Source organism: Drosophila innubila, assembly GCF_004354385.1.
Source record: "Drosophila innubila isolate TH190305 chromosome 2L unlocalized genomic scaffold, UK_Dinn_1.0 4_B_2L, whole genome shotgun sequence".
In the NCBI taxonomy this organism is placed as follows: Eukaryota; Metazoa; Arthropoda; class Insecta; order Diptera; family Drosophilidae; genus Drosophila; species Drosophila innubila.
Window position 1 is genome coordinate 2,174,399 of NW_022995372.1, and position 25,495 is coordinate 2,199,893.

The following is a 25,495-nucleotide window of genomic DNA, read 5'->3' on the forward strand; positions in this document are numbered from 1 at the left end:
CCTAGATAACGTACGTAGATAGAGTTTATTTTATTTTTGGGTCGGACCACTATAGCATATATATATAGGTGCTCTATATATTATAGGTGTCATTAGAACAATTAATCAAAATTTAAATACTGCGCTTCGAAAGAGCATTTAATCTTTGGCTTGCCGAACGGCATCCAAGTGCTTTGGCACAGGGTATGCCACTGTCGAGTGTACACCAGTGAGCTGACACCAGATGTTCGAGTATGATCGATCATGTGTCGGTTTTGGGTATCAAAATGGGTATGGGTATGCGAACGAGTCTCAGGTATCGAAATGGGTATGGGTATAAGTATGGGTATGGGTGTAACTATGGGTATGGGTATGTGCATGGCTGTACGCATTGTTACCTGCGTTTGGTTAAGCAGGTATGCAAGCGTATACATACGCGTTTTTTTTGTACTCTTGTTTTTTAGTTTGTGTTATAATTATTATTGAATTGCAAAATAAATTGTATGACAAACAAATAATAATTGAAAATATATGAATTATTTTATATTGAAAATATTAAAAACAAAAACGTGTTATTAATAATAAATATTAATTTTGTATTTTAAAAATGAACTTATGCTTAAAACATTTTGCTGACTGCAATTTTTAAATAAATTAAACGAAAGAAACTAATTATTATTAACTTATTTGTAGAAGTTAATTTTAAGGTTTATTTAAAATTATTGACGAAATTATAGTTGTAAATGTTATTTACCTAATTTTAAAAGTACAATTTTATATTTTCTCTTACCTGTACCATACATACTATATCTATTATATACACAATTTAGTGTAAGAGTAAGCACCGAGCGTGCCCGCTATTGCGCGCTCTGTCGCACACTTGTTAAACACAGGCACTCGAGGTCATACCCATACCCATACCTGATTGCATATCCAAAAGCCGACACTCGTTCGCAAGCGCTCATTTCGAACGGTCCGCTCCTGCTGCTCAACCAAAGCGAGAAAATCATAACGAGTTCGAGTCAATGCTCAAGTATGATCGATCATTTCATACCAGTTGCAGTTCTCTGGTGTACACGACTGTAGCCGCACTTCACCGTACCAATACTCTGAACTTGTACGATAAATTGCTCAACCATTTCGTACAGTGTATAAAAAACCAAACTGTTCGCATTGCCGTCATCATCTGTTATCACTCTGTGTGTGTGTGTGGCGCGTGTTGTGCGTGTGTATTTGTAAGTTAAAGCTACTGATTAGACGCGTTCATAGCCTTGACCATCTATGAAATTGATGTGAACAAAAAATCAACCCAAAACAAATAACTTCTAGAAAGATTTTATTCTTGTCCGTTAGCAACTAAAAAATATGAAATCATGTGACAAATCCACAAAAACAACGATTCTGATAAGTACATATAAATTATATATGTATTGTATAATCGTTCTAGAATTCTTTTCTTCCAGTTAAGTCAGAATTTGACTCGACCTGTCTTCAAATTCGTTCTGTTAAATCGGTCGCAATATGTTGCCAAAAATCATTTGTGTAATCCTTGTGATAAATTCATTTGTAACATTTGCTAAAGCAACTGTAATTCCCAAAAGCAATGAGACAAGCCTATCTACTGCGGAATCATTTTTAAGAGCAGATTTTCAATCTCTCAGAGTGGATAATCAATACCTTAAAACTGAGCTTGAAGAACAGAAGAAGGATGGAGCTAATATGGCATCTGATATTCAACAGCTCAAAGTGGAGCTAGAACAAAAGAAGAAATGTGAAGTGGACAATCAATCTCTCCGACCGGAGATGGAACGGCTGAGAAAGTTGACGGACAGACTTATTTACCCATACAATTGTGCCGAAGTCAAGTCTAATGGGATCAACGAAATACTCATTCCCAAATTTAGCAACCAAACTTTTTTTAAGTTGCCTGCGATCTGGAAACTCGAGGTGGAGGATGGACGATCATCCTGAGGAGATTGGATGGAAGTGTCAACTTCTATCGCAACTGGACCGAGTACAAAAATGGATTTGGAAATCTGGATGGAGAATTCTTCTTGGGGTTGGATAAAATACACGCACTAACTGCAGACAGGAAACAGGAGCTACTTGTGATTCTTGAGGATTTCGATGCAGATAGAAGATTGGAGTCGTACGATGACTTTGCCATTGGCAACGAAGATCAACAATATGTCCTACACACTCTGGGCAAAGCCCATGGAACTGCAGGAGATTCACTGGACTACCAACGTGGCATGAAATTTTCTACGTTTGATCGGGATAATGATAAGGATTCGACACGACACTGCGCCGAAAAATACACTGGTGCCTGGTGGTACAACGAATGTCACTACAGGTATGATGGAATGTTAGTTGATTTTCAATGATTTGTTTATTAATTTGAATTCTTACAGTAATTTGGCCGGGAAGTATAATGACAAAAGCTATAGCAGCGGCGTCAATTGGTACCATTTTCGGGGTTATGAGTACTCCCTTAAAACAGCTGTGATGATGATAAGGCCAAGAAAGTAAAACTGCATAAACAGTTTATTGAAATGTATTGTAAACATTCATCTGCACTTTTTATGTATATTTAAAGAAAAATTAAATAAAAGTAATTGAAACTCTCCCTATATATATTTTTTTATTTCGCTCGCACCTCCTTTCTCTCTCTTCATAGCTCTTTCCTGATCTGATTCGGCCAATAAACTGCCTGAAGCATAAAGACGGACGTGTACCAACTTTCATCAAGATATTTATAAAAAGGAGAAAATTGTTTGCATATATCGACTCAGATCATCTTCCTAATAGAGAATATATATAATTTATGGAGTCTGCCACTCCATTTTTTATGCATTGCACCATTTGATTACAAAAGTAGTATACTCGTACACTCTAAAAGATAATAAATATGTATCTGTTCTTGGGTTTTTTGAAAGCATTTTTACGTTCCATCTATATGAAACAGTGATCCAAAAATAAAGACAAATCCAACTTGATCCAGGAAACTCCGTAATAAATGTAAAGTTCCTAGCTAGTCTAGTCTCTGAGAACGACGGACAAACTGACAGACAGACGGACAGTGCAAAATCGACTCGGCAGTTGATACTGATCAATAATATATATATACTTTATGGGGTCAGCCACGCCTCCTTCTGATTGTTATATACATTCGTTCGAAAAATTTTAAACTTTTTCTCATTTTTATTGAGTACAGGGTGTAAATATAATGTTATTAAATGCTACAAACTAAGCAGGGAAAACCGGAGCATTCCTGCCAAATAAAATCGTCATCAAAGTTAATTAATATATAAGTGTTTTACAAAAAAAAATTTTTTGTCAATTTCTTTAAAAATGTAATTCATTAGAATAAATTCCGAAAAATACCGATTTTTATTTTTTTAAGAGACAGATAAGTAAAAGACAAACTTTTTCTTTAAGAAAACGTTTATTATTGTATCTCATCAGGTTATTCTTAACGGCGATTTTCGTTTTTTTTATATATAAACTTAATACAAACTTACATATATATTTGTTAAAGGCGAAATAATATTGTAAGCATTTGAATATATTTAATATTCTACAGATTTGGTTTTGAAATTGTTTTAATTATATTGTATAGCCTATCTATCATAAGAGTTTTTATATATCTCTGTTATTTTATATCAAGCTGATCCTAAGTATTCCATCTTTAGTCTCATGCTACCCATGAGATTTTTGTTGCACTCTCTAAAACGCTGCTACGGTTTGGCATCAATACTGACACCCATTTTGGCCAGGTTGGCGAGACTTGTGGCATACCTCGGCTGCAGTTGCAAGGCCTTGCGATAGCATTCAACTGCCTGTTCCCGTTGGCCCCGCAGCTGCAGTATTGCACCCAGATTGGCGTGTGCATGGGCTGCCTGTGGATGCAACACAGCCGCATGACGATACCACACCTCCGCCTCCGCCAGACGATGCAACAGACGCAGTGCATCCGCAATGGCCGCGTGTAGAGCATAATTATGCGGTGCCAAGGAGGCGGCACGCAGGCGATATCCAAGGGCCTCCTGTGGACGCTCCTGTTGCTCCAGGAAATCAGCTGTAGGAGAAGAAAATTTATCAAAAATTATATCAAATTTAATTAGATAATACATTGGTATAATAAACAGTATTAAACTAGAAAATATGCATATTCTTACAACTGTGCTAAAATCGAGTTAATTAAATTTTGTACAAAAAAATTAGTTTTTTTTTATTAACTGTTTCCATTTTTGCTTTAATTTTAAAGCCAAGCAGATTATTAATTAAAAAATTTTTCAACTTTTTATGGAATCTAATTTAATGATTTTATATTTATTAATCATCTATGTTATATAAAATATTTGTAATGACTGACTGATCTCTGTGCTGCCCAAGCGGTAAGACCTAGGAGGCTGAAATTTTGGCACAACATAGCTGAGACAATTGTATCTTTTATAAAAAAAAATTTTTTTTTTTTTAATGAAACTATGATTATATTTTTAATAAGTAATGAAGCAGTATGATTTTTAGGTCCCGAAAAAAAGGAAACCGCTCAACCTAACAGGTTTTTTTTTTGTGTCTTGATCTGGATAATTGGTAACACAATTTTGATGAAATGTATTTTACTATCTGCTAGAGTATAAGAATAATAGCCAAGTTGAAATTCACTTCTTACCATAATGATGATGCACACTGGCCTCCAAAGGCGACAGTTTTAGGGCGCGTTTAAACCACATTTCCGCCTCGTTATAACGACTACACTGCAAGATTGGAAAACGATAATTAATTTTGAAGAACATTTATATTTGTATTAAATTTTTGTAAACCTTAATTTTTCCCGAATATTATGAAAAACTACCAATATCTTTGATTTTTCAATAATCAATGCTATGAAACATAATTAATTTAAATACAATTGAATTAACTTTGTGAACCTTTAAATAAATATGGCTTAAGCTAACTCGATTTTCGCGGAGGCGATTTTCGAGTACTATAAGTCGATGATTTTTTGACGATCAATCGAGTTAATTTAATCGATTTACATGAAAAATCGACAACTCATCGTAGTTAATTTGCAGAATATGTTTAGTCGTTCTATTTTCGTTCAATTTTTGAGCGTCCGTAAATAACCTACAAAATTCTTAAAGTTTGAATTAGGCATGAAAACGAAGCACGAAAAATACGATTAATAAAAATTTATACTTTGTGTATTTTATAATTGCACATGGGTTTTCAAATTAAAAAAAAATTGTTGAGAAAACTCAATATTTGCAACGAGATCTACTATTTTTCGATATATCGGTTCTCTGTTTCGATATAAAACTCGGTCTAAAGTTTGGATTTACTTCACTATTTTAAACACAATATTTTTATTTTAAAGTGTTTTTTACATTGACTTTAACACGTCAAATTAAATATCACTTAAATATTATATTTACTTTGATTGTTAAATACACATATTAAGTTTGACATTAAAGCAGGCATGCCCAGGGCATAGGGTATAGAGTACGTGTTGTTTTTGTATTTGCACCAAAGATAGGAATTCAACGATCGTATGTATATATGTACAGCACTTCTCTCTTCTTTCTATTGGTCGTTGCCATCGCGAGCAAACTGACCAACAACAATTTCAATGACTTTGTTTTTGTCTTGCGCTCTCATTCTCGCAGACTTTGTTGTTGATCGGGCGACTCGCCTCTAATCCGAATGTAATTTGTTGCTGCCTTGTTGACAAGCTTGCACTGAAAGAAAAATGTTTCGTCTAAGATGTACGTAAGTTCACCCTGTTGCAAATGTAAGCTAAATTTTTTCCAGTGCAACAAAACAAAAACAGATGGCTTCAATGTTTTTGTGTTTTTAGAAGATTGTTTTAAAGAATATATGAGTAACAGGCAGAAGGAGGCGTGGCAGACCCTATAAACAAAAGTATATATATTCTTGATCAGCATCAATAGCCGAGTCGATATAGCAATGTCCGTCTGTCTGTCTGTCCGTCCGTCCATCTGCTCTTCTGTCCGTCTGTGTGAATATCGAGATCTCAGAGACTATAAAAGCTAGAGACATCAAAGTTGATATATAGGTTCCTCTATATTGCAAGCAAATCAAGTTTGCTTCGTTTTTGAATCGGACCACTTTATCATATAGGTCCCTCAGGACCGATCGTTCGAAAATCAAGCTTTAGTAAGAAATATTTTTTGGACGTTAAGATATCCTAACCAAAGTGATAGAAAATGAATATAAGTTAGTGTTAAAATCCTGACCGAAGCTGTTTTAAATCGATCCACTATATCATATAGCTGCCACAGGACCGAAATTCAAGTTTTAATATGTACAAACTTTTATGTTTTATGAGACATCGTAACCAAAATAATAGAATATGCATTTAATTTGGTCTTATTTTCTAATTTTTTTTTCATTCTTAGTTTAAGTTTAGTAGTAAGTACGGGAACTCCGACAGTCGAGTATGCTCAACTGTAGCACCGCGAGTGAAGCGAGCAGGGGGCGGAGCCCCCTAGCTATTTATGTGTATTGGTGAGTGCTCTGCCGTATGCTGGCTTTGAGCATGCCTGCATTAAACTATAATTTTATTTAAATTAAAAATGTCTATTGTTGATTGTAATAATTTAATAATTGTATAAATAATTATGCAACAAATACATTTTATTTAACTGAATATTCTTCATTTCACTTACATTCCTGGCCAGCATTTGGCCATAGTTCACATAGGCGCCACCATTCTCTGGTTGCAGTTGCAACACCAAATGTTGCTGCTGCTCGGCAGCTGTCCATTGTTGCAACTCCACATGCAACGCCGCCAGACGCTGATGCAGCTCAGCGCGTTGTGCAACGCTTTGTGGCATGAACAGTGCCTCGTGGAGCACATGCACTGCCTGCTGCAACTTGCCCCGTGAGTGGTGCAGCATAGATAGTTGCAGGTAGGCACTGTGTCGTGCCGCCACGTGGGCGTTGCGATCGCGCACGCCACGCCCCTGCAACCTGGCGCCCGTCAGCAGCACAGCAGCAGCTTGCTCATGCCCCCGGCTGCTGTTGCAAGCCAGCAGTGATGTGGCAAGATTGAGATATGCCACTGCCAGCTGTGGTCGCAGTTTTTTGGCACGACGGTAGAAAGGAAGGGCGGCGCTGTAGTTACCTTGTTGTTGTTGCACCATGCCCCTGAAAGTATGCAACAAACATTTTAGCAGCAGACTATTTCACATTTTTAAGGGGTGCTCCCAAAAAAGCCGAAAATAATAATAATTTGAGATGAAATTAATTGTAAGGAATGTTGAATATTAATATTAATATTTTAAGACAAACTAACAAAAGTTTTACATGATATTTTAAGATTGTTATATTACATTATCAGACAAAATTCAAAAAGTGAATTTGTCAATATTCAATTTAAATGTTCCTGATAGCGAAAATGCCAAATAAATAAGTAAACAAATTCACTTGCAGTTTAACCTTGTCTTTTTATCGAAATTAATTACAATGTTGTTGACGGGGAATTTGACTAAATTTAATTTAATTTAACTAAAGGTAAATTGACAAATACATTTTTAATTTTGTAAAAAACTTATATTCCAATTAACATAGATGACGATTTTACTTATCAGGATCGTTCTGATTTTCCCATTTTGTTTGTAGCATTTAATAATATGAATTGTATAAATGAATAAACATTTTTTTAGATCGGACCACTATAGCATATTGCTGTCATAGGTGCTCTATACTTTATAGCTGTCATTAGAACAATTAATCGGAATTTAAATACTACGTTTTGAAAGGGCTTTAAATCTTCGGCTTGCCGAAACGCATCCAAGTGCTTGGGCACAGGGTATTCCACTGTCGAGTGTGTCCTAACAAAAGTTTCTTAACCATTTCTTAAAGTGCATCTGTTATCACTCTGTGTTTGTGCGACGCGTGTTGTGCGTGTGTATTGGTAAGTTAAAGCTACTGATAAGACGCGTTTATAGCCTTGACCATTGCTGAACTTGATGTGCAAAAACAACAAAAACAAATAACTTCTAGAAACATTTTATTCTGGTCCGCTAGCAACCAAAAAATATTGAATCATGTGACAAATCCACAAAAGCAACGATTCTGATAAGTACATATAAATTATATATGTATTGTATAATCGTTCTAGAATTCTTTTCTTCTAGTTAAGTCAGAATTTGACTCGATCAGTCTTCAAATTCGTTCTGTTTAAATCGGTCGCAATATGTTGGCAAAAATCATTTGTATAATCCTTGTGATAAATTCATTTCTAACATTTGCTAAAGCAACTGAATTTCCCAAAAGTAATGAGACAAGCCTATCTACTGCGGAATCAAACATTAAAGTTCTTGAGTCGGATGTTAGATTTTTAAGAGCAGATTTTCAATCTCTGAGAACGGAGCTGGAGTCAAGCGTTCAATCTCTCAGAGTGGATAATCAATACCTTAAAGCTGAGCTTGAAAATCAGAAGAAGGATGGAGTTGATAAGGATTCGAATATTCAAAAACTTGAAGCGGAGCTGCAACAACAGAAGAAAAGTGGAGAGGATAAGGACTTGGACTCCCAATCTCTAAGGTTGGATAATCAAAACCTCAGAGCGGAGCTGGAAAAACAGAAGGATCGAGCTAATATGGAATCTGTTATTCGGCAGCTGAAAGTGGAGCTAGAACAAAAGAAGAAATGTGAAGTGGACAATCAGTCTCTCCGATCGGAAGTGGAACGACTAAAAAACGTGATGGATGGACTTATTTACCCGTACAATTGTGCCGAAGTCAAATCTAATGGGATCAACGAAATACTCATTCCCAAATTTAGCAACCAATCTTTTAAAGTTGCCTGCGATCTGGAAACTCGAGGTGGAGGATGGACGATCATCCTGAGGAGATTGGATGGAAGTGTCAACTTCTATCGCAACTGGACCGAGTACAAAAATGGATTTGGAAATCTGGATGGAGAATTCTTCTTGGGGTTGGATAAAATACACGCACTAACTGCAGACAGGAAACAGGAGCTACTTGTGATTCTTGAGGATTTCGATGCAGATAGAAGATTGGAGTCGTACGATGACTTTGCCATTGGCAACGAAGATCAACAATATGTCCTACACACTCTGGGCAAAGCCCATGGAACTGCAGGAGATTCACTCGACTATCATAGTGGCCAGAAATTTTCTACATTCGATCGGGACAATGATGAATCGTCAAGCAACTGTGCCGAAAAACACACTGGTGCATGGTGGTATGATAGTTGTAGCTACAGGTATGATGGAATGTTAATTGATATTAAATGTTTCGTTTATTGACTTGATGTTTTTACAGTGACTTGACCGGGACATATAATGACAACAGTTCTGAAGGGGGCGTCTATTGGTACCATTTTCGGGGTTATGAGTACTCCCTTAAAACAGCTGTGATGATGATAAGGCCAAGAAATTGAATATTGATGAACAATTCACAAGCTGCTTCAATAATATATTTTAATGTCTTGTTATATACATTTGTCTATACTGTAATGTGCATATTTAAAGCGAATTTAAATAAAAGTAAATCATATTCTCTATATATTTTTTCTATTTCTCTTAGACTTTTTATCTCTCTCTCCCTAATTCCAGGCCAGATCCGACTAATGCACAGCTTGAAGCAAAAACACGAACGTGTAACGACTTTCATCAAGTTTACTTAATAAAGAAATATATTTGTTTGCCAATATCGACTCAGCTCATCGTCCTACTCAAGAATACACATATGTATATGATTTAAGGAGCCTCCATATTTTAATAATTTAACCATTTGTACCGAATAAACTTTTAATATACTCTAGAGGAAAATAAATAGGGTGTCTGTTCTTGGTATCAATTCATACGAATATATTTTTTATTAGAAATACAAAAGTAGGAAAGCAGATAAAAATAGCACGGAGCTACTTATAGCCGAGTTTGTAGCCTTTCTACAAGTACACTGAAAAAAAAGACCAATGTCTAAAACCAAAAAAATTCAACAAATGGCGCTCAGTTGTAAAGCTGTAGGAGCCGGTTCGAATCCCACTCGTAACAAATTAAAATCACATTTATAAAATTTTCAAGACAGAATAAAATATAAATAAATCAAAATGTAAAAATAAAATAAATTATATATAAAAAAAAAAATTATTTTTATTTATATTATTTTTTGATTTTAATTTTAAGAAAAATGTTTCTTTGGTCCTATTTAAAATGTTCTTATAATCAAAATGTGTTCTCTTAATTTAAGAATTTTATGTTCTCGACGCATTTTTTAGACCAAAAATCTTAGTTCTCAAAAATCTGAAAATCTTGATTTTAGAACATTATTTTTAGCAGTGCAATAGTAGTAAAGTGGAGTCTGTGCCAAGTTATTTTGGTTTGAGGAGTAAATTAACTTTGGTTGTGTTTTGTTGCGGTTTCGCTGCTCTAATTGCAATGTTCGCTGAAAATACTTGAAAATGTTTTGACCTTCAAGTATTTTCACTGGGCTTTCTCTAGCCACAAATGTCTCTACCTTCTCATTCTCTTTGTCAATCTCTGTCGTTGGCTTCATTTATTTAACAGAATACGCTCCAGGGAGCTGACGATGGCCAAGATAAAAAGGGAACCGAGACAGCTCTGAAGTGCATATTTTTCAATAATCAATGCTATAAAACATAATTAATTTAAATACAATTGAATTAACTTTGTGAACCTTTAAAATAAATATGGCTTAAGCTAACTCGATTTTCGCGGAGGCGATTTTCGAGTACTATAAGTCGATGATTTTTTGACGATCAATCGAGTTAATTTAATCGATTTACATGAAAAATCGACAACTCATCGTAGTTAATTTGCAAAATTTGTTTAGTCGCTCAATTTTCGTTCAATTTTTGAGCGTCCGTAAATAACCTACAAAATTCTCAAAGTTTGAATTAGGCATGAAAACGAAGCATGAAAAATACGATTAATAAAGTTTTATATTTTGTGTTTTTTATAGTTGCAATTGCTTTTCAAATTAAAAAAAATTTGTTGAGAAAACTCAATATTTGCAACGAGATCTACTATCTTTCGATATATCGATTTTCTGTTTCAATATAAAACTCGATCTAAAGTTTGGATTTACTTCACTATTTTAAACACAATATTTATATTTTAAAGCGTTTTTTACATTGAATTTATTTTATTTATATTGACTTTAACACGTCAAATTAAATATCACTTAAATATTATATTTACAGTTTCAAGTGTTTTCTACTTTGATTGTTAAATACACATATTAAGTTTGACATTAAAGCAGGCATGCCCAGCCGGAGCATAGGGTATAGAGTACGTGTCGTTTTTGCATTTGCACCAAAGATAGGAATTCAGCGATCGTATGTATATATGTACAGCACTTCTCTCTTCTTTCTATTGGTCGTTGCCATCGCGAGCAAACTGACCAACAACAATTTCAATGATTTTGTTTTTGTCTTGCGCTCTCATTCTCGCAGACTTTGTTGTTGATCGGGCGACTCATGCACGACAAGCATGCACTGAAAGAAATTTGTTTTTGTCTAAGTTGTACGTATGTTCACCCTGTTGGAAATGTAAGCTAACTTTTTTCCAGTGCAACAAAAAAAAAGCTGATTGCTTCAATTTATTGAAGTTTTTAGAAAATTGTTTTAAAGAATATATGCGTAACGGGCAGAAGGAGGCGTGACAGACCCTATAAAGTAAAGTATATATATTCTTGATCAGCATCAATAGCCGAGTCGATATAGCAATGTCCGTCTGTCTTTCTGTCCGTCCGTCCATCTGCTCTTCTGTCCGTCTGTGTGAATATCGAGATCTCAGAGACTATAAAAGCTAGAGACACCAAAGTTGGTATATAGATTCCTCTATATTGCAGGCAAATCAAGCAACCACTTTATCATATAGGTCCCACAGGACCGATCGTTCGAAAATCAAGCTTTAGTAAGTAATATTTTTTGGACCTTGAGATATCTTAACCAAACTGATAGAATATGAATATAAGTTAGTGCTAAATATCCTGACCGAAGCTGGCTCAAATCGATTCACTATATAGCTGCCACACGACCGAAATTCAAGTTGTAGTATGTACAATCTTTTATGTTTTATGAGACATCGTAACCAAAAAATTAGAATATGCATTTAATTTGGTCTTATTTTCTAATTTTTTGCATTCTTAGTTTAAGTTTAGTAGTAAGTACGGGAACTCCGACAGTCGAGAATGCTCAACTGTAGCACCGCGAGTGAAGCGAGCAGGGGGCAGAGCCCCTAGCTATTTATGTGTATTGGTGAGTGCTCTGCCGTATGCTGGCTTTGAGCATGCCTGCATTAAACTATAATTTTATTTAAATTAAAAATGTCTATTGTTGATTGTAATAATTTAATAATTGTATAAATAATTATGCAACAAATACATTTTATTTAACTGAATATTCTTCATTTCACTTACATTCCTGGCCAGCATTTGGCCATAGTTCACATAGGCGCCACCATTCTCTGGTTGCAGTTGCAACACCAAATGTTGCTGCTGCTCGGCAGCTGTCCATTGTTGCAACTCCACATGCAACGCCGCCAGACGCTGATGCAGCTCAGCGCGTTGTGCAACGCTTTGTGGCATGAACAGTGCCTCGTGGAGCACATGCACTGCCTGCTGCAACTTGCCCCGTAAGTGGTGCAGCATAGATAGTTGCAGGTAGGCACTGTGTCGTGCCGCCACGTGGGCGTTGCGATCGCGCACGCCACGCCCCAACCTGGCGCCCGTCAGCAGCACAGCGGCAGCTTGCTCATGCCCCCGGCTGCTGTTGCAAGCCAGCAGTGTTGTGGCAAGATTGAGATATGCCACTGCCAGCTGTGATCGCAGTTTTATGGCACGACGGTAGAAAGGCAGGGCGGCACTGTAGTTACCTTGTTGTTGTTGCACCATGCCCCTGAAAGTATGCAACAAACATTTTAGCAGCAGACTATTTCACATTTTTAAGGGGTGCTCCCAAAAAAGCCGAAAATAATAATAATTTGAGATGAAATAAATTGTAAAGAATGTTGAATATTAATATTAATATTTTATGACAAATTAACAAAAATTTTAATATTGTTATATTGCATTATCAGACAAAATTTAAAAGGTGAATTTGTCAATATTCAATTTAAATGTTCCTGATAGCGAAAATGCCAAATAAATAAGTAATCAAATTCACTTGCAGTTTAACCTTGACTTTTTTTATCGAAATTAATTGTTGACGGGGAATTTGACTAAATTTAATTTAATTTAACTAAAGGTAAATTGACAAATACATTTTTAATTTTGTAAAAAACTTATATTCCAATTAACATAGATGACGATTTTACTTATCAGGATCGTTCTGATTTTCCCATTTTGTTTGTAGCATTGTATAAATGAATAAACATTTTTTTAGATCGGACCACTATAGCATATTGCTGTCATAGGTGCTCTATACTTTATAGCTGTCATTAGAACAATTAATCGGAATTTAAATACTACGTTTTGAAAGGGCTTTAAATCTTCGGCTTGCCGAAACGCATCCAAGTGCTTGGGCACAGGGTATTCCACTGTCGAGTGTGTCCTAACAAAAGTTTCTTAACCATTTCTTAAAGTGCATCTGTTATCACTCTGTTTTTGTGCGACGCGTGTTGTGCGTGTGTATTGGTAAGTTAAAGCTACTGATAAGACGCGTTTATAGCCTTGACCATTGCTGAACTTGATGTGCAAATAACAACAAAAAACAAATAACTTCTAGAAAGATTTTGTTCTTGTCCGCTAGCAACCAAAAAATATTGAATCATGTGACAAATCCACAAAAACAACGATTCTGATAAGTACATATAAATTATATATGTATTGTATAATCGTTCTAGAATTCTTTTCTTCTAGTTAAGTCAGAATTTGACTCGATCAGTCTTCAAATTCGTTCTGTTTAAATCGGTCGCAATATGTTGGCAAAAATCATTTGTATAATCCTTGTGATAAATTCATTTCTAACATTTGCTAAAGCAACTGAATTTCCCAAAAGTAATGAGACAAGCCTATCTACAATGAATCAAACATTGAATCAAATTTCGAATGATAGATTTTCTTAAGAGTCAGAGTGTTGATAACAAAATTAACTGAGCTGGAGAAGAGAAGCGTGGAATCAATCTTCGAGATCTCAAGCGATATTCAATATTAAGCTGAGATGAAAAGAAAATCAGAAGAAAAAGGATGGAGATAGGAGGATTCCAATATTCAAAAACTAAGGAGCTAACAAAAGAAAGTGGAGTGGATAAGGACTCGGACTCCCAATCTCTAAGGTTGATAATCAAAACCTCAGAGCGGAGCTGGAAAAACAGAAGGATCGAGCTAATATGGAATCTGTTATTCGGCAGCTGAAAGTGGAGCTAGAACAAAAGAAGAAATGTGAAGTGGACAATCAGTCTCTCCGATCGGAAGTGGAACGACTAAAAAACGTGATGGATGGACTTATTTACCCGTACAATTGTGCCGAAGTCAAATCTAATGGGATCAACGAAATACTCATTCCCAAATTTAGCAAGCAATCTTTTAAAGTTGCCTGCGATCTGGAAACTCGAGGTGGAGGATGGACGATCATCCTGAGGAGATTGGATGGAAGTGTCAACTTCTATCGCAACTGGACCGAGTACAAAAATGGATTTGGAAATCTGGATGGAGAATTCTTCTTGGGTTTGGATAAAATACACGCACTAACTGCAGACAGGAAACAGGAGCTACTTGTGATTCTTGAGGATTTCGATGCAGATAGAAGATTGGAGTCGTACGATGACTTTGCCATTGGCAACGAAGATCAACAATATGTCCTACACACTCTGGGCAAAGCCCATGGAACTGCAGGAGATTCACTCGACTATCATAGTGGCCAGAAATTTTCTACATTCGATCGGGACAATGATGAATCGTCAAGCAACTGTGCCGAAAAACACACTGGTGCATGGTGGTATGATAGTTGTAGCTACAGGTATGATGGAATGTTAATTGATATTAAATGTTTCGTATATTGACTTGATGTTTTTACAGTGGCTTGGCCGGGACATATAGTGACGACAGTTCTGAAGGGGGCGTCTATTGGTACCATTTTCGGGGTTATGAGTACTCCCTTAAAACAGCTGTGATGATGATAAGGCCAAGAAATTGAATATTGATGAACAATTCACAAGCTGCTTCAATAATATATTTTAATGTCTTGTTATATACATTTGTCTATACTGTAATGTGCATATTTAAAGCGAATTTAAATAAAAGTAAATCATATTCTCTATATATTTTTTCTATTTCTCTTAGACTTTTATCTCTCTCTCCCTAATTCCAGGCCAGATCCGACTAATGCACAGCTTGAAGCAAAAACACGAACGTGTAACGACTTTCATCAAGTTTACTTTATAAAGAAAGATATTTGTTTGCCAATATCGACTCAGCTCATCGTCCTACTCAAGAATACACATATGTATATGATTTAAGGAGCCTGCATATTTTAATAATTTAACCATTTGTACCGAACAAACTTTTAATATACTCTAGAAGAAAATAAATAGGGTATCTGTTCTTGGTATCAATTCATACGAATATATTTTTTATTAGAAATACAAAAGTAGGAAAGCAGATAAAAATAGCACGGAGCTACTTATAGCCGAGTTTGAAGCCTTTCTACAAGCACACTGAAAAAAAAGACCAATGTCTAAAACCAAGAACATTCAACTAAAATATTTTGTTCTTAAAATAAGATTATTTTAAGACCAAATTACTAAAACTTAGATTATAAGTCTAAAAATCTTAAACTCTTAATATAAGAATAAAAATCTTAAATTGCTAGGAAAGTATAAATAGGTACTATATCGTATCAAACAAATGGCGCTCAGTTGTGAAGCTGTAGGAGCCGGTTCGAATCCCACTCGTAACAAATTAAAATCACATTTATAAAATTTTCAAGACAGAATAAAATATAAATAAATCAAAATGTAAAAATAAAAAAAATTATATATAAAAAAAAAATTATTTTTATTTATTTTATTTTTTGATTTTAATTTTAAGAAAAATTTTTCTTTGGTCCTATTTAAAATGTTCTTATAATCAAAATGTGTTCTCTTAATTTAAGAATTTTATGTTCTCGACGCATTTTTTAGACCAAAAATCTTAGTTCTCAAAAATCTGAAAATCTTGATTTTAGAACATTATTTTTAGCAGTGTAATAGTAGTAAAGTGGAGTCTGTGCCAAGTTATTTTGGTTTGAGGAGTAAATTAACTTTGGTTGTGTTTTGTTGCGGTTTCGCTGCTCTAATTGCAATGTTCGCTGAAAATACTTGAAAATGTGTTGACCTTCAAGTATTTTCACTGGGCTTTCTCTAGCTACAACTGTCTCTACCTTCTCATTCTCTTTGTCTATCTCTGTCGTTGGCTTCATTTAATTAACAGAATACGCTCCAGGGAGCTGACGATGGCCAAGATAAAAAGGGAACCGAGACAGCACATACACTGAAAAAAAATCGAACTTTGAAAATCAAGAACATTCGTCTTAAATATTTTTTGTTCTCAATACTAAGAAAAGCACTCTAAAAAATCGGAGTTCACACTCTTGCCAAAAAAAACAATTGTAAAGGAATATTTCTAAAATTAACAAGACAGAAAAAAATTTATAATACTATGAATCAAAATATAAATTAAAAAATTGTATAGTAAAAAAAATTTCATATTTTTTTTTAAATTTTCTTACACTTATTCTTATAATAACTTCGTTTTATTTAACATGTTCTCAAAACCAAGATGTCTTTTATTACTTTATGAATTTTATGTTTTTGAACCATTTTATAGATCGAAATTCTTAGTTTTCTGACTAAAATCTTGGTTTAAGAGCACTTTTTCTTATCAGTGTAGATGTACAAAATGTCCAATTCTATTGGTTGTCGGTAAACAAATACCTAAATCAATGGGGTGGGAATAGAGGGAGGTAAGCGGTCACAGTGGGAATACAAATTCATACGAATTTATCAGTCTGGGTTTTTAATATAAACAACAAGTTCGTATATGCATGAATAAGTGCTTTTAAATAAAGGATGCATTTTATTTGCAGCTAAAACGTAACAAAACAGTGCACAGATTGCACAACACCCAAACAACAACAACAACAATAATAACAACAATTGAAACAACAATAACAACAACAACAACATCAAGTTATTCAAACAAACGACGCGTTCTAAAATTCGTGTTGAGTTGCGACAAGAAGTCTATAAAATCAACAAGAGGGTTAATTTCAACATTTTTTAAAATAGTTCTAATATATATTTATGAAGTACTCAAAATGATGTTTAATAAAAAATGTTTTTTTAATTTTTCAATCGATTTTCTATAGCATTAATTTTGGGTAAATTTTCAGTCATCATGAGATGACAAAATTTAATGAAAATTTTATTTATTTATGTCGTTTTTGCTTTAGTCATTCGAATTTAAGGAAACATCGTTGAACTAGTTTTTTTTTTAAAGTATTTTTTATATGATCTGAGCTAAAGTTTCTCCATAGCAGTTGAATTATATGCTCTTCTCTTATTCCATAAGGACTTTATCAAATTTCTTCAACTTTATGATTAGCCCTCGTTGCATTTTTTCCATTTGTTTAAATTTTGTTTATCGTTGAGCAACAAACCATTGAGATTCCATGTAAAATGTACCCCTTTCTCTACCACCAACTGGAATTGGTCCACATAATAGAAATACCCTTCAAGTGGAAAGGCGAAAAGAGACGGGGGAAAGGAGATAGGGAAAAGGAAAAACAAGCCAAGTGAATGCATGCGAATTGCAGTCGAACAACGGACGGATTTGCTCAACTGAATATTGAGTATACGAATGCACGTTCGATTCTATTCGATTCTATTCGATTCTATTCCGACAATATAGAGAACCAAAAATGTTGTTATTCCACATACCTACCTCTCTTTCTCTTTCTTTGTCTCTATATTTTTCGCTATTGGCAGGTAACAGAAAATAGAAAAGGCAAATGTGAGCTTTGTAATCAAATGAACGACTATAAGATACTCTGTAGTCAATTTAAATCATTAAAAACAAATTAAATTATTTAATTAATAAGAAATATTAAATTTGGATACTTAAATTATTTTTAAAAATAAAATAGTTATGGAATTTATTAATTTAACTTTCTTGTAAACAGTAAATTGAAAAGTGAGAAACATTTGTGGCATATAATAAGGCAGCTACCGAAAAAAAGAGTATAACTGAATTGAAGAGATTAAATGGGATTTATTGATAATAATAAAAAGTATTTTTCACCATCGAAAATGGCGTTTAATTTTAAAAACTCTGGTTGTGACCGATGTACATTTTTATTACTTTCCTTTTTTTTAGTCGACAGAGATAAAAATAATTGTTTTGAGTCGAAATACAATTAAAAATAATAAAAAAAATTTATAAAAAAAAATTTTAATAATGTTAATGTAAAATTGAAAAGATAAAAAAAAGTTAAGTTTAAGTTTAAATTTAAACTGGTGGTATTTAAAAATTTAATTATTTATGCAGTCGTGAGAGTGAATAAATTAGTTTGGCTGTTGATACTTTTCAGCTAAATATATACGTGTTGCATACATTGCTATGAATACAAAACACCCTTCTACTCTACAGACAATGGGTATAAAAAGAGGTGGAAAAAAAGCAGTGAAAAACAGAAATCGAATTATACAGCTCAGTGATTTTTGGGGTTTTGGTGTTTGGTTGCGCTGTTACTTGTACTACGTGTACACTCTGGATCTCTGGATCTTTTGGCGCTTTGATGTGGCATGCTACAGCTAAAAATCACAGCAGCAGCAACAATAAATCCATGACAGTTGACTGGCAAGCTGGTCTGAAGGGTAAGTGGTAATGGGAAAACATGGACACGTGGCTGAAAAGGGAGAGGTATGAATAGAAGTGGGAAGGTGGGAAGGTGGAGCCTTAAGGTGTGCGACTATTGATGGCTTTACGAGTAAATAATGTACAAACAGCTGCTTAGCCGCGTTGCATGCCACCAGCAGTGGAGGCAACAATATTGACATTGATTTTCGTTTAGACGCCGGAAATGTGACATTCTGAGGAGATTGCTTTTTATTACTTGGCAGTTTTAAAGTGCCGTCGCGTTTATGGAAATGCGACCCAACTTGACTTTTCAGATTAGCACAGGGAATGAGCAGGAGTGAGAGAGTGAGAGAGACAGTGCATAATGCAACTGGTCGTACGAAAGATGAATTCAATCAGGGCAACTTTTCGATAAGCTGCAAAGGCAACAGCTAACGGCTAAAAGCTAACGGCCAACATTGCAGCGTAAAGCGTAAAGAAAAGCGCCTTAAACTTTTCAACAGAATACGTTGAAATGAATTCAGCGCCTGGGACCTGGCTTCAACTTGCTTTCAACTTGTGTCTTGCAACTTCTTTGTGTGACAGGCCGAGAATAGAAGCAGGGGAAGGGGGCAGTCAACATTGGATCGGGTATCGCTTTGAGCCAACTTAATAACTTGAAGCCTTAGCAGTTATGAACTTCGTTTCGCGTTGACATTATTTGGAATTTAAACATGTCCAACTGATTTCAAATATTTTATACGCTTGCAGTTTTAAGTTGATTTGCATATTATTGAATGGTTAGCTTTAAAAAGCTTTCATGTGCTTTTAAAGCACTTAGCTTTCCATGGAAAAGTTATCTTTAATCACAGCGTTTTTTTTTTTTTAATATTTAATAACTTTTTTAACTCACAAAACTTTAATGTGCTTTCAAAGCACTTTGATTTAAAGTTGTAAGCAAGAAAATTCTGCATATTCTAAGCAAGGTAGGGATCTTTTTAGGGTCAAAATGCTTTTATTTATTTATATTTTCTTCAGTTATTTGTGTGCTTTATTGAAATAATTAAAATAATTATTTACACTAATGCGCTTTATTGCGCTTTTAAAGCTTTTTTCTTTTATTGGATTCTAAAGTCTAAACAAGGGAAAGGATTTTTATGGTATTGCTATTTATTAGGCTAAAGTATTGTTTCCTAGTACGCTTTCATGTGCTTTTAAAGCTCATTATTTTAATATAAGTAAGACATTGTAATTAATATTAATCTACCATTAATTTTTATAACTGTATGTGCTTTCTTAGCGCTTTGAATTGCCGTTTTACTTAAAGCTTTTTGAAGTTTTTATATATTTATGCTATTCTGTAGATAACATTATAGGAGAATTTTCAATTTTTATGTAATGAATCCTACTCGAAGCTTTCATGAGCATCGCAAAAAATTTTTCCATTAGCATAACGTTTATAATGCTTATTTTGATTGCATTAGAAAGTACTTAACTATTATGTTCGATTTTTGAAAATCTGTGCAGAGTATTTATTCAAAGTTTAAGAAACTTTACAAGCTTATTGTCTTTGTCAGGTAGTCATTATTTCGCACAGTGTAATTACGCATCGTTGATTCAAAGTTGAGTTTGCTTTTTGTTACTTCTGTTTATTTCTGTCTCTCGACTTTTCCTATGCATCTTTAACGCTCTGTTTCTAAACGAAGGCAATTGAGACGCAGCATGGGGTTAATGCCAAGTGGGAAGAGGAAGAGAGAGAGAAAAGAAGGGAGAGGAAGAGAGAGCTGTATAGAATTATATGCTATATGTGATTACAGTCCTTAGACGTTACGACGAAAGGTAGTTGCTGCGGTTACTCGTCCGGGAGTCTTCTGCAATTATTTGTATTGGGCGCACAGCTGTCGCCGAGCTCAGTTTGCATTTCTCTTCATCTTCTTCAACTACTCGTAGTTGTTGTCGTTGTCGTTGTTGTTGTTGTTGGCGGAACAAAGTTGGCAAGCAAACGAAAAGGGATTTTCCTACAATTTGCCAAAGAAGCAATGCGAATGGATTTCTTGCCATCCTCTTTAGCTGCTGCTGATTCTCCTATTTGCTCTTTTTCCCCTTTTTTTTTTGGAGCGTAAAGCCTATTATGTCAAACACAATAATCAACAAGAAGAGGGGGCGACAACAACAACAACAACAACAACAGCAACAACAACTGCAGCGTCAACAATGATGACAATGACAACGGGGCGTATGAGCATTGGCCATGCAAGGACTATCAAGTAGGAGCACTATAAGTAGTAAAATATCCGACTATAAAATACTTGCTGCACTTTTATAATATTTTACAAATAAATAACTATCTATATATTTGTAAACTGTAAAATCTAGCGGCATAAAAACTACTGCATACATTTAGGCGTTATTTTAAAACTTTAAACAGTCATAACTATCTCCTTCTTTATTAGATTTTAATGAAATTATTTCGGATGTTTGATAATTATTATTCAGTTTATCAGGCCTGTTCCGGATTTTCAGTTGCGGCAAGATTTATACAATTTTAACGACACCAAATTATTTAAATTATTTGATTTTATCTCTGTTTTAATGAATTTTCGTTTCTCGACGCATTTTTTTTAACGAGTGTATATATTTTATGGAATCTGTCACGATAAATAGATGGATGACAATATACCCTTCTAAACTGCAATTACCGGGTATATGAACTGACTGAAAATTTCGTCGAGCTGCATATTCAAAAGGACGCTCATATGTCAAGCATAAGGAGTGCCGTAGCGAGGGGAGTATGAAGGGTTTTCTGAGGGATAATGTGTTGGCATGTTTATGCCCAAGCCACAGAATCCATGGAAAACTAGCGGGTGGTCCTCGTTGCCTCTGATATCCAGTGGATCAGTGGAAATAGTGTCATTGACCCCAAAAGTCAAGCAGACGCTTCCGCTGAGATGTGTCCAGTGTTCAGTGTTGCAAATGCCAATTGATGTTGCTGCAAGCATGCCAAACAATTTCCAACTATTTCCATAGTATTTCTTATTTTTTCAGCCAATTGAAATGGCAATAAATGTAGCAATTGTATGAAAAGTCCAACTGGAAACCTATTGGCCTGCTGATTGCACATATTGTGAATTTTAAATTGTGAAATCAACTCAGTAGCGCGGAGATTGTCAGTCAGCAGAGACTGCAGATTTGGCAAGAATGAGGTAGACCAAATAGTCTTTAATAGACCAAGCTAGAAAATTGAATTTATCGTACATTAAAGGCCTTCTCTATCATAATAATTGTTCTTCGAATATGAATATTAAAAATAATAAATAATTATATATCTACATATTTAAAATACGTTGTCCTGACTGACTGACTGATATTCGTGCAGCACAAACGGTAAGGCCGAGGAGGACGAAATTTTGGCACAACATAACTAAGAAAATCTCTAGTGCAATATTAAATAAATAACTATATATGTGTGACAACTTATTGAAATTTATAGCGTTCTTTGGAGGATAATTGCATGGCATTAAATTATAAATTATAAGACCAATTACAGATTTAAAAAAAAAACAATTTCTTGTCTGCCTAAAATTAATTCATATATATTTTTAAAATTAATTAATATATATCGACTACCAATAGTTGCACGATACTACTACTATAGTAAGTAAAAATTAAGACATTTAAGTTTGTAGCATTGAATATAACAATGACATGAAGATACAAAATTTAAAGAATTATAATAATCAATTAAGATTTAGATAATAAGCTAAGATTTTTATGGCCGGTTTTTCAATGTCTTTTTAATGTGTTTGATAACTATACAACAGATATTTTGACGTAAAATGTATAGAAACCAATGTCAAATTTGAATTTATATATTTTTTAAAATTTAAGGAAACATTAAAAAACCGGGCCGAAGTCTATTGACAAAGTTTTAAATTCTAGAGTTATTCCAAAAAGAGTCCACTCAGGCTAAAAGTCAATAAGTTCTTTTAAAGTTGATTGATAAAAAGCGTAAGAGAGCTTGAAAATCTTCAGAAATCAATAAAAAATTTCAAATTTAGTATTCAAGATTAAGAAATAGAATAACGTTTTATAATTCTGATGATTCTGTTATTCATATAGAAATCTTACTGAATTCAATTAGTGCTCAAATACTTCATTGATTTTCTTAATTTGTTTGAGATATTTTTTAAGCCGGCTAAAATCTGTAACATTTAAAACTGTATCACTTTGCGAATTCCATGAAACTTTAATGTTTGTGCTGTGCAAAGAAACTCTGATTAGATAGCGTTACGTACATAACTGTGCACCTGACGGGAGACTGGAGACCGGAGAGCAGGGTGCGTGGGGTGTATGCAATCAGCATGACCTAATTAATGGCATTCACATACGTTTCTGCAGGGGATTTGAGCGCAATACAGTCATTCAAAGGTTGTGCTTGTATCGTTTAGGGGTTAGGTACATTGAGAAGAGCACGCCGGATAAGAGGGAAAATGAGAAAAGGAATGCTGATGCGCGGAATAAAAAAAAAAGAGAAGGGTTCTAGAGCCAGCAGGCAACTGTTTGCTGTTGATGGCTGTCGAGTGCATGCAAATTGCCATCGAAAAGATGCTGAACATGTGCCCATGTCCGTTGCGCATTCATGCCCCATTCCTTAAACCCCTTTGCCACCCTCCTGCCCCTTCCTCACCCACCCCTGGCACTGTCCTCTGCCCGCATTCAGTTGATTTGTATGCGCGTAACGGTCTGGGGCAGCGCCTTTTTTTTGTATTCTTCCTGTGTGCAACATCTCAGATGTTGTCCAAACGTTTTTGCCAAGTAGCAAAGCGGACAGAAGCAGCTGCCATTTTGGCATTAAAGGAGCTACAGACCACAGTTACCAGACCTTCTATTCCCTGCCTCTAACTGCCCCAAGGTCGCGTCCAGCCATTCACTTTGAGCTTTTGAATTTTGAAAAGGCATCGAGCAAAAACTGACATCTTTTTTAGCTTAGCACACAAAGCATAAAAAGGCTTATAAGTTGGTGACCATGTTTCATCTAATACCGATTACATTTATCATAAATTGTATTATTATTATTTTTGCTTTTTCTATAGCATAATTTTATATTGTTCATAAACTTTACATATTTATTTTATTGATCTGCAAAATTAAATTTGTTCTTCGGTTTACTTTCTTATATTTATTTAAGGAAATAACATTAGAAATATTCTAACAAAATCAAATGGATTTTTTTTAAAAATTTTTTTTCTGTAATTTTTTTAATATCTTCATACCTTCCTACAGGGTATTTAGCAGTCGAACAGCTTGACTGTAGCGTTTTCACTTGTTGTGAATTTAGGTTGCATGACGAAGAAAACTCCGAAATACAGCAAAATTTCAATGCATCCGCGAAATTTGCCTCAATTTGCATGTCGAATGAAGATTCGAACGTGCCAAGATTTACTTACAGATTATAGTGAGCATCTGCCATATTCGGACGATGCAAGATGGCCGCCTCAAGAGCTTGCTTTGCCTCCTCAAAGCGACCCTGGGAGCTCAGAACACTGCCCAAATTGCCCAGAGCTGCAAAGAAAACAGAAGTTGCTGAATTAGAAGCAGTCTGAGAGAGCTTTATAAAATGCTCAAAGCACCAAGTGATCTTACTGGGAGCTTTAAGAAAATTCTAAGCTCAGTGGCGCCAGAGAGATGCACAAGCACTCGAAAGCACAGGTGTCGATCTCGAGTGATGCCACAAATAGTAATAAAATAAAAATATTATACTGGCAGCTTGAAGCCAGTCGGGCGCACAAGCAAAACTCTGCAGTAACATAATCCTCGCACTTTTGGCCTCCGCTGATGCAGAATTAATTTAGAGCCCAAATAATGATCAAAATGACATTCCGCATGAAAATCGGTTTACTTTTGGCAAAGTTATGGGAATTTGAAATCTGTTAAGACTTTCGTCTAACAACTTCACAAGTCAAATTTTTTGTTAGTTTTGACATGATTTTTTACATAAAAATGAAACCTCTAAGAATCAAATTTAAAGAGTCGATTTCTACTAAATTGGGCATCAGGAATTAATTAAAAATGAATCAAAAAAAATTAAAATTTTGAAAAAAATATTTTTTCAAAAATTCATGATTTTGACGGAAAAAAATCGAAAATTCAAAATATTTTAAAGTTAATGATCTTTTGATGCAGAATCAATTCAGAGCCCAAGTAATGATCAAAATGACATTCCGCATGAAAATCGGTTTAGTTTTGGCAAAGTTATGAGAATTTGAAATCTGTTAAGACTTTGGTCTAACAACTTCACAAGTCAAATTTTTGGTTAGTTTTGACATGATTTCTTACAGAAAAATGAAACCTCTAAGAATCAAATTTAAACGAATATAGGGTCATTTGTGTGAGGGGATTGCTTTGATTATTTCGGTCTTTTTTGGGAGCTCTGAATATAATCATATCAGGCTTTAGATGAGCTTTTAAAACTCTTAAAGCTGCCACATTATTTTCTGTGAAATACTTACCCTTGGGTGGATTAATAGCGATAGCGCTACGGAAAAGATGTTCCTCATTTTGCCAGTCACGATTACGTTGAACTGTGCGCAGACTGAAGGTGCTCAAGACTACACCAAGACAGCAGAGCAGTAAAAGCCGCTGATTAGGACCTGGAAGACGCTGCCAGAGCTTGCCAAGCT

General features: G+C 34.7%; 3 protein-coding genes across 3 annotated transcripts in view; 2 read left to right on the plus strand and 1 right to left on the minus strand.

Moving 5' to 3' along the window:
* The first annotated feature begins 233 nt into the window (after positions 1 to 233).
* LOC117779599 (ficolin-1-like) lies at positions 234 to 2,609 on the plus strand. The gene is made up of 3 exons (XM_034615838.1): positions 234 to 276; positions 1,903 to 2,332; positions 2,391 to 2,609. The coding sequence occupies exons 1-3, from the start codon at positions 234 to 236 to the stop codon at positions 2,506 to 2,508; spliced, it is 591 nt and encodes a 196-aa protein (XP_034471729.1). The 3' UTR covers positions 2,509 to 2,609.
* A 1,067-nt stretch (positions 2,610 to 3,676) lies between these two features.
* LOC117780485 (protein O-mannosyl-transferase TMTC1) overlaps positions 3,677 to 25,495 on the minus strand; it is a 68,738-nt gene continuing 46,919 nt past the window's right edge. Inside the window, 5 exon segments of the mRNA XM_034617043.1 lie at positions 3,677 to 4,057; positions 4,655 to 4,739; positions 6,672 to 7,152; positions 24,263 to 24,377; positions 25,325 to 25,493. Coding sequence (XP_034472934.1) covers positions 3,717 to 4,057; positions 4,655 to 4,739; positions 6,672 to 7,152; positions 24,263 to 24,377; positions 25,325 to 25,493 — 1,191 coding nt within the window. The 3' untranslated portion in view covers positions 3,677 to 3,716.
* Positions 8,174 to 9,486, plus strand: LOC117780486 (fibroleukin-like). Its single transcript, XM_034617044.1, has 2 exons — positions 8,174 to 9,237; positions 9,297 to 9,486. The coding sequence occupies exons 1-2, from the start codon at positions 8,204 to 8,206 to the stop codon at positions 9,412 to 9,414; spliced, it is 1,152 nt and encodes a 383-aa protein (XP_034472935.1). The 5' UTR covers positions 8,174 to 8,203; the 3' UTR covers positions 9,415 to 9,486.